Source organism: Mus caroli, chromosome 2, assembly GCF_900094665.2.
Source record: "Mus caroli chromosome 2, CAROLI_EIJ_v1.1, whole genome shotgun sequence".
NCBI classification, from domain to species: Eukaryota; Metazoa; Chordata; class Mammalia; order Rodentia; family Muridae; genus Mus; species Mus caroli.
This window is the reverse complement of record NC_034571.1, coordinates 28,620,655-28,630,378: the sequence shown is the minus strand read 5'-3', so window position 1 is coordinate 28,630,378 and position 9,724 is coordinate 28,620,655. Positions and strand designations below refer to the sequence as shown.

At 51.1% G+C, this 9,724-nt stretch overlaps 1 protein-coding gene across 5 annotated transcripts in view; it reads right to left on the bottom strand.

Moving 5' to 3' along the window:
* Positions 1-734: 734 nt before the first annotated feature.
* The window catches only part of Sh2d3c (SH2 domain containing 3C), a 34,780-nt gene continuing 25,790 nt past the window's right edge, over positions 735-9,724 (bottom strand). For 4 of the 5 annotated variants that reach the window (XM_021183545.1, XM_029474379.1, XM_021183553.2 and 1 more), the window contains 7 exons: positions 8,973-9,097; positions 6,625-7,157; positions 5,243-5,358; positions 4,635-4,806; positions 3,412-3,523; positions 2,988-3,194; positions 1,199-1,798 (listed from right to left, as the gene is read on the bottom strand). In XM_021183545.1, the coding sequence (XP_021039204.1) occupies positions 1,623-1,798; positions 2,988-3,194; positions 3,412-3,523; positions 4,635-4,806; positions 5,243-5,358; positions 6,625-7,157; positions 8,973-9,097 (1,441 nt within the window). In that variant the 3' untranslated portion in view covers positions 1,199-1,622. Of the gene's footprint in view, positions 1,799-2,987; positions 3,195-3,411; positions 3,524-4,634; positions 4,807-5,242; positions 5,359-6,624; positions 7,158-8,972; positions 9,098-9,724 lie in introns of all 5 variants that reach the window. The other variant, XM_029474378.1, reaches the window with a different exon arrangement.

The following is a 9,724-nucleotide window of genomic DNA, read 5'->3' as shown; positions in this document are numbered from 1 at the left end:
GGATGGTTGTGAGCCACCATGTGGTTGCTGGGATTTGAACTCTGGACCTTCGGAAGAGCAGTCGGGTGCTCTTACCCACTGAGCCATCTCACCAACCCTGGGTTTTTCTTTTAAACCCTAATAAAAGTTTCTCAGAGCTTAAAAAGATTTGCATATATATGTAAATGAGCATTGCTCTTTCTTACCAGCTACTACTACACGCTAAAGACTAATATAAATCCCAGGAGAGGGAGTCCCTTATTGTCCTGGTTTTATTGAATTTGGAACCCAAGAAATTAAACTTCTTATCCAAGTTTCCTAGTCACTGAGCCTTTGAACTCAACCCACTTCCAGGTGTGGTCAAAGATCTAATGTCAAAGAGCTCAGAGCAAAGGACCCTGTGTCTCTAATTCAGTAAGCAGATTCCTGAGGCCTGGGCCTAGCCTGCGATCACCACCAGCAAACGTCCCTTCCCATCCACTTGCTTGTTCTGCTATTATAGCTCAGAAAAAGTCACCTCCCCCACCAGGTGTAAGGGGAATTGGGATCCTCGGTTTCATTATTTAAAGATTTTTTTTGAAGGGGGGGGGGGCGCTAAGCAGCTTCGGCTGGCCTCAGAGTCAAAGAGTTGCCTGCCTCTGAGTCCAAAGTGATGGGATTAAAGTGATGAGTCACTAGATCCAGTTTAAAGATTTTTTTAATTTAAATTTTATTTTATTTGTATGGCTATTTTGCTCGCACACCACATGTGTGCCTGGTACCCAAGGAGGTCAGAAGAGGGCTTAAGATCCCTTAGCACGGGAGTTATAGATTATGAACCACCATGTGGGTGCTGGGATTGAGCCGGAGTCCTCTGTAAGATCACTCAGTGCTCTTGGCCACTAAGCCATCTCTTCTGGTCTCTAGACTTTAAAAAGCCCTTTTACCCCAAACTCTGGACTTCTTGTGGATGGGATGGGGGCCGGGGGGAGGGCTATGGTTTCTCTGGACAAGCCCTGGGCTCAGAGAAGACTGAGGCCCCCATTTACACTGCTTTGGACTGACCGTCTCCCGTCTCCCCTGCTAATACCTGAGCTCATGGCGGTCAGGGAGGGGCTGCTGTAAACCTGGCTCCCCATATTATCTGGGAAGTCTTTGGCGCTAACCGGGTATTTCCTGGTGTTGTGGACCGTTCACCTGCGGAATTGCTTCTTTCTACCAAGGCCTCACGGGACAGAAGAAAGAGTCATTAAAGTTTATTATATGAAAGAGAGCGTGGCTTCTGTACATACATTTACACCAGACTTATTTACAGTAAGATGGAGGCTGTGGCACCTCTAGGCATAGATGCCTGCAGGAAGGAAGAGGGGTGGGGAGCCTCCCATGGCTCAAAAACAGGGAACCTCAGCAAAAGGGGGGCCAGCGCAAGCCGGTGGGAGGAGCAGAGGTTCCTGTCCATTTGGAAGGGAGACTTGGCGCGTGTGTGATGGAAGAATGGAGCTCAGAGTCCATTCAGGACCCTGGAAGTGCAAGGGAGATCCTGGATTTGAACCCAGAACATTCTTGGGCTGATCACAGTGTCCCTGTGGTGCTCTGGAGGGAATGTCCTGAGCCCCTCTGCCCCCGATGCTGCCCGCAGCTGCAGAGAGGCGAGATCTCCGGGGTCACAGCTCGCTAGAGCGGATGGCAGGTTCCAGCTTGTGGGACAAGGCAGTGAGGACTTTGTCAAACTTCTCATAGCGCCAGGCCTGGCTGCTGTTGGCACCCTGGCTGCCCCAGAGGAGACGCATCTGGAATTCTGTGCTGAATACTTCCAGGAGCTCCGGTCGGGCCTGGAACCCTGCGGGGTGGGAAGAGGTGATCAGGGATGGCTTCACAAAGCTTCAGGGCCTGCTCACAGGGATCCTCCCTAGCCCCGCAGGGACACAACACAATGTACGAAGAACAGGACCTTGCAGGTGGAACCTAGTCTTTCCTCATCTATTTGCAACATACGATTTTTAAAGGACTAGATGATAACTGGTGTTTGTGCATGTGGCGCTGGCACGGGACACAGGGCTTTCTGCAACTAGGCAGACGTTCTTGACTCTGCTATCTCCTCAGCCCTTAAGATGTAACACACACACACACTCCTGTAAATCTGAGGTGAGATCTCAGAAGAGCTTTCTTGTATTTTTCTGTAAGTTGCATTTTTCTTAAAGACATTTTTAAAGTGTATATAATTCTCTGAGGAAAAAAAATGAAAAAAAAATATACCACAATATTCATACTATATATCTCTGGGCAAGTGAATAATTTTCTAAATCTTTTTTTCATTATTTTTTTTGAGACAGTCTCCCTATGTAGCCCTGGCTGGCTTGGAACTTTCTATGTAGACCAGGCTGGCCTTGAAGTCAGAGAGACCTGCCTGGCCTTGAACCCGGTACACAGCTGGGGATGATAGTGAACTCTGGTACTCTTGCCTCTCAGAGTGCCGGGACTGTGAGGCTCATGCTCCCAGTTTATGCCATGCACACAATCCTGGGGATGAAGTCCAGGGCTTGGCACACTAGCCAAGCACCCTACTATCTAAGCCACATCCCCAGTCCCCCAGATTTGGGGGGGGGGTAAATAATGCCCAAAGCAGTAAAAGAGTCATTGTTTGAAGCCACTTTCTCTACTCCTTTCCCAGAATTCTATGTTCCCCAGTAGAGGCTCCCTGAAGACCAGGCAGGTCTTTCTTCATGCTGGGCCTTGGCTGGGCACCTTGTAACCAGCTACGGAAAGACAGCTGCTCACTTCCATGAGAACAGTGAGGTGCAGGCGGCTGGAACACATGGCAAAGGTGCTCAGTGTCTCTCAGCCCACCTCACCTGATGCCCTCGCTAACAACTGCCTATGAGTGACAAGACAGATGGAATAAAGGAGCCAGGAGTCAAGACAGAGGAGTAGAAGATGTCAGTGGACGCTTGCAGACCGAGAGGCATAGGTAGAGGCAGATGGAGGGGAGCCAGGGACGGCAGGATCCTGGAGACATGATAGCTACTCACCTTGCAGCTTGACCTCAGCGTTGGTGTGGTAGAGGCCCCCGTGGTGGGCCACAGTGCGGGCGGCCTCCAGGTGGGCTAGCACAACCTCCATACCGTGTTCTGTGCTGCCCCAAGGCTCAGGACCCTCGGCGGGGGCGGAGTCACATTCCAGCAGGGTAATGAAAGGGAGTACGTGTGGAAACGTGGTGTTGCTCAGCGGCGGGCCTGCTGTCGGGAGGGGCGGCAGGCACTTAGACCTGAAGACCCTGCCACCCACCCACCGAGGTCACCCGAAACAGTCCCTTCTTTCCCTGGTAACCCTATCCTGTATCTGGCTACCCCATGGGACAGTCACACTATTATCCTCAATGCCTCAGAAGAGTCTTTGGGAACCCATGGGCCAACACCTCTGTAAGTGTCACACTGAGATGCAGACATCGCCTACCTTTGCCCTCGTTCAGGCTCTTAAGGAAAGGCTTGAGCTTCTTCTCGTACAGAATGGCACCCTCCGTGTGTCGCTGCCGCAGGGTCATCCACGTCTGCTCCAGCCTTGAAATCTGGGGAGAGCAGACTATAAGAGACTGGCTAGTGAAGGCGCCTCCAGGAGCAGCTGGCCACAGGTCACCCTGCTGAAGGCTGTGGGGTTAGGGTACACTGTCCCTGAGTACCACACAATGACAGCTGAGTGTGGCTGTCACTCAGAAAATGGAAACAGCGTCAACTTGTTAACTGAAGCTGTTGCAACACATTTTACAAATCTTGAATCTCAGCTCTGGACTGTGTGACCTCACCGGTTACCGCTCTGCCTCTGGTGGCCACTCTGTGACACAGGACCATCCAGCAGTCAGTGCTGGTACCTATCATACAGCAAGTCCATCAACTGATGGTCATTCTATGTCGTCTTTGTTTTGAGGCATGGTGTTAAGTCTTGAATTTCTAATTCCCTTGCCTCCCCTTCCCGAGGTCTGAGATTGGAGGCAAGCACCACCACGCCTGGTTTGTAAGGCGCTGGGTATCAAACTCAAACTATTAGTTCACTCTATTAGTGAGTTTCAATGTAAAGAACCACGTTCTATATTTTTAAAGATTTACTTATTTTATGTGTGTGTGCCTTAGTATATGTACTTGTGCATGTTGGTGCATGTGGAGACTAGAAGAGGGAGTCGGTGTTATAGGTAGTTGTGAACTGCTTGGTATGGGGGGCTGGGAATGAACCCTGCATCCTTTGGCATGAATACGATGCTCTCTCTTTTTTTTTTTTTTNTGGCTGTCCTGGAACTCACTTTGTAGACCAGGCTGGCCTCGAACTCAGAAATCCGCCTGCCTCTGCCTCCCGAGTGCTGGGATTAAAGGCAAGCGCCACCACGCCAGGCGCGACGCTCTCTTAAAGGCTTAGCCGTCTCAAGGGCATTCCCATCCCACCAAACGCACTATATATTTTTTAAATTCAGGGTTTCTGGTTCCTCTTACAGGTGGGTCAAGCGAGGCCCAGGGCAGGAATCAGAGCGCAACACCTTGGAGACCTCTGCTTCCCGCCTGGTCCTTCCCAGAGGAAGCCTAGAGACTCGGGGAGCTCTTGTATTTTCCATGCAAATGTCTTCCCCCAGGGAACTCGCCCCCGGGCCTTATGCAGACAGCCTAGTGGTTGTCCCGAGGAGCCCACAGTACCTGGGCCATCTCCAGGGCGCCCATGACAGCTGCGAAGCTGAACATGTTGCCCATCGTCCCCCGCAGCTCGGCCGCCAGCTGGATGGTCTTGTGCAGCAGCGCTGCCCGCTCCTCCGCCGAGCCTGTGCAGCCCAGGATATCCACTGCCAGCATGATGGACATGGTGTGGAACCTGTGAGAGAGGTTGGATCATGGGGGCGTGACATACGGCGTCGGGGCAGACAGGGACGCTTTTAAGTATGACAGAAAACAGAGTAGGTCACAGCGACTAAGGGGCGCAGCCAAAGTAACAGGCAGAGCGAAGGGAGCCTGGTTGGACAATATAAGTTAGGGGCAAAATCGGGATGGCAGGAGGATAAACTTGTAATTGATCAGCAAAATCCAAAGGGCAGAGTTTTAGAATGAACACTGTGGACAGGAATGGTGGGCGGGGCCAAGGTTGATGGACGCGGGGGAAGCGAGAGGCTAAACCAGTCGATTAAAGCAGTCTTTGGGAAATCAGACTGGCTTTGAGCCGAGGACCACGATTGGCTAGTGGGATAGGAAGAGTGGTCAGAAACCCTGGGACAGCCCGTAAGGTAGCCGTGGGCTGGTGCAGTGCACCTTACCTTTCCAGCAGGTCTAGTCGTAGCTGCCGGCCATGGGGGAGGGTGAGCAGCTCCATGCCCCAGCGGACTCCCATTAGGGTCTGCATCTCCTTGGTAACGCCCAGTATCCTAGCAACCTGCAAAGACGCCCAAAGGGCTGATTAATTTCCTGTCAGGGTTAGTCCAACCCATGTGGGAGTCAGAGCTTCATCTAAGAGGGTCGCCTGGCAGAGGGGTCCAGAGCGTGGGGTGGAAGTTGAATCCCAGCTCCTCTGCAAACACGGAGCAAGTGATTTCCCCCTTTCTGAGTGAGCCTCAGTTTCCCCATCTGTAAAATGGGGAGTAGGAAGATGCCCATAGGTGTGTGCCATGTTAAATACTCAAAATCAAGAGCCAGGATCCCATTATCCCTGATTGCCAATCCAAGGCCCAGGAAAGGAATGGACTTTCTTGCCCAAGTTCGTACACTTGAGCCTGCACCTCAGTTTCTCCCTCTTCTCCCCCAGCTGCAACCCCACATGACTCTTTTCACTTCCTGATTTCTCAGACCAGCGTACATACCAAACTACATAGCGAGAAACTGAGGTATGGAAAGAGCTGTGGTTCTTATGGAGTCAAAGCCTCACACTGGCATCTGGACAGTTTTTGGGTCAAGGAACATTTTGCTTGTGGTCCACTAGGGGTTTTGGGGTCAAGGGGGCAGGCAGATTCCCCCCCTCCCAAACCAGATGTTCACTTTCTGCAGACTAGAACCAAGAAGTTCTTTAAGTTACTCCCAAAACATCAGCCCTCCTTCCACATCTGCAGCTGTAGAAATATCTTGGTTTTCACTTTTCCAAAGAAGAAAATTGGGCTGATGAGATGACTCAGTGGTTAAGAGCACTGGCTGCTCTTCCAAAAGGACTGGGGTTCGATTCTCAGCACCCATATGGTGGCTCACAATACCTGTAACTCCAGTACTGACACACATACTGGCAAAACACCAATGCACATAAAAACTCAAATGAGAAGAAGGGGGAGGAGAAGGAGGAGGAGGAGAGGCAGTGACGGCAAGGGGTGGGCATAATCCTTTAATCCCAGCAATTGGGAGGCAGAAGCAGGCAGATCTATGTGAGTTCAAGGCCAGCCTTGTCTACATAGTTCCAGCCCTGCCAAGGCTACATAGTGAGACCCTAATAAAACAAAGCAAAACAATCTAAACTAAGAAAATGGAGACTGACATGCCAGATGACAATCCATAGTTCCAGAACCAAGAAAGACACCCGGGATGTCAAAACCCAAGCTACTGGCTTCACTGTACTTAGAGGATTTGGGAATCAGTCCCTCACCATCTTGCTTGACTCCTGACCCCAAAGCCAGATGATAAAGGTATTGTCCCCTCTGTGAGCATTCCTAATACTTACCAGGCAGTCAACCTTGGTGACATGTCGGGCCAGTGTCCGGGCATCCACCTCAGACAGCAGCTCCTTGACCTTGCGCAGAAGGGCCACCTCCAGAGGCCGGTTCTCCTTGGGGATCAGCTGGAACTGGAAGGTAGCCAGGTTGAAAGAGGAGGTGGCTTCCACTACAGGGACTGTGAAGGTCTTGCCCCACTCCCCGTCAGAGACTCCATTTTCTAACAGTTCCTTTTGCCTCTCTCCGGAGCCCCTAGCCTTCCGGGGAGTCTCTCCTGCGGCCTGCTCTCGGCTGCCACGGACCGGAGGCTGGAGCTGACAGTAGTGGCCAGAGTCCGGGTCACTGTAGCTGCTGAGTGATGGTGATGGCGAGGCCTTGCAGAGGGTGTGGGATGGGCTTGCGTGAGGGCCCCTGTCTGACTCCCCAGGAGGCTTTGGAGCATTTCCGGGACATAGCTGAGGTTCACTGGAGCGGCGGGCAACTGGGGAGGCAGGCTGTGCTGAAGTAGAGGGGGTGGCAGAAGGAGCGTGGACTCGGGTTACTACAGAGAGGAGAGAGAGAAGACTAGTTATCTCCTCTACCCTTCAAAATAGGGCCTCCCAGGCTGGAGGGATGCATCAGTGGAGAAGAACACTGGCTGCTCTTCCTGAGGTCCTGAGTTCAATTCCCAGCAAGCACATGGTGGCTCAGAGACATCTATGATGAGATCTGGTGCCCTCTTCTCTCCTGAAGGCAGACATGCAGACAGGATACTGTATACATAATAAATAAATCTTTTTTTTTTTTAATGGGGCCTCCCTTCCCTGTTCTCTCAAAGAATAGTTTGCATCCTGTGTATAGAGTAAAGTCCCACATCCCAAAATGTAGAGGGAGGTGCTCTATGGTCCTCAGCACTTCCCTGTATCAGTGGAGCTGCTGCCCCAAGAGTAGAACATCAGAAGCCACAGAGACAGTCCAGGGAATATAAGTTCTGCTGAAGTATTATGCCTGGTGAAGCGGTCACCAAGGGAACTCAGGGAAGTTGTCACTTGGCCTTCGTGTCCCCCCATACCCCACACACAAATAAGTAAAGGGATGTAAAAGAACTCAGAAGCAAAACAGCAAAGCCAGTGGGGTGGTGCACACCTGCAGCCCTAGCACTCAGGGATGACCAGGTCTCTGTAGATTCAAGCTAGCCTGATCTATATAACAAGTTCCAGGCCAGCCAGAGCTACTTAGTGAGACCTTGTCTCAAAAACAAACAAACAATACCCCAAGTGTCCCATTCAATGGCAGTAAGGACTTTTATGGTCCTCAGTCTTCAGCTGAGAAAGTGGAGGCTCAGGGCTTAGAGACTTGCCGAGGTCACTCAACCTGGTAGGGCTAGGACAGAAGCCGTTACCTCCTACGTGATTACTGGAAATTGTCCCATTAAAAACTAAAAAACAAAAACAAAAACCCATAAGCTGGGTGTGGTGGTAGACATGTTTAATTCCAACCCTTAGGAGATAGAGGCAGGCAGAGCTCTGAGTCTGGTCTACATAGTGAGCTCCAGGCCAGCCAAGGCTACACAGTGAGTCTCCGTCTAAAATAATAAAACAAATAAGTAAATAAATGTTTTCACATGACCATGCTGTTTTGAAAGCAAGTGTATGTGACGACAAGGTTGGTCTTCAGGAAAGACTCCTGGGGGCACATAGTAACCCTCCAGAGGCATGGAGTGCTCCATCCAGGCCGCGACTTCCAGGAAGCCACCCCTCTCAATGCTGACTGCCTTGTGGGGCAAGACATTTTGCTTAACAGTCTGAGGTTTGTTTTGCTTTGTTTTGAGAAATAAACTGGGGACATATTTTTACTTTATTTGTATTTATAAGCACAGGATCCCATGATTTCAATTTTGTCAGAAATCTTAAACTGCTCTAAAAATTAGTTTAAAAAAAAAAAAAAAGAGCAGCAAAACACACTAGCCTGAGCTAGCCTGAGCTAGCCTGGTCTAAGCTCAAAGCAGGACCTAGGTAGGAATGATACACTTGTTACCAACGCCTTTGGTAAGGCAGCTGTAGTGGGAACTTTGTCTGCTGGGGTCAAACACTGTGCACATCACAGCCCCAAGGCCTGGCCCCGTGACAAGCTGCACCACCCCCAGCAGACTTTACCCTGCCACTCTCACTGAGAACCCATTCTGTGCCCATTGCCTGGCACCCATGGGAACACTATCCACTGGACAGTGCTTGTGTGTCAACACCAGTGATTCTGCCACAGGCTTTTCTAGCACATTCATGGGGACACTGCTCCCAGCCCAGAGGCAGAAACAGTCAGGTAACCGATGTCCCCCACCAAAGACAACAGCATTACAGACTACCCCCTGCTAGCTTACCAGTGCTATAGGCAGGAGAGCTGGGGCTCTCGGAGATAGGAGACAGGGGTGAGTGGAGATCTGGGATCTGGTCCATGCTGAGGGCACAGTTTCGGATGGAGTCTCGAGGATGGGGTAATGAGGTGCTGTGGACAGAGATTCCATGAGCCCAGAGGTCAGAGATCAGGGGACTTGATTCACTGTACGATCCCACTCCCTGCCCCCTAAACTTCGGATGCTAAAAAGGTATGCTGGTCAGGTTCTGTCTCTCAATGGATGAATGTAAAAGCTGGAGAAGGCAGAGCTGGGCTGAGGTGGGATAGATGTGACTCCTCCAGTCCTGCCCCGCAGCTGGCCTTGATCTCGGCTGATCCACAGCAGGTTCTGACTCCCAGACACTCCCCCAGTGGACCCTGACCCTCAGGGGGCACAGCCCTATCCGCTTCCACTTGCCTATCTTCTAGTCACCTCCCTCCCTCAATTAACCTGCTCTCCCTCTCCATCTCTACCCAGAATTTTCTTCTTCCGGGATCAGAAGAGACAGAGACACAACTTGGGGATACCCGGCTAAGCTGAGGTTGCTCAGGGTCCTCTCTGTCTCTCCTATCCCTAGGAAAATGATGGGAAGAGACACACAGGCCTGAACCCAGCTTATCCTTATGGTTTCTGTAAATCAGACCATGGACCCTACTCTCTGTGTCGACAGAGAGTCCTCTCTCACTGCTGCCTTCACCCAGTGCAACCCTGTGTTCCATCTTCCACACTGAAGCTCA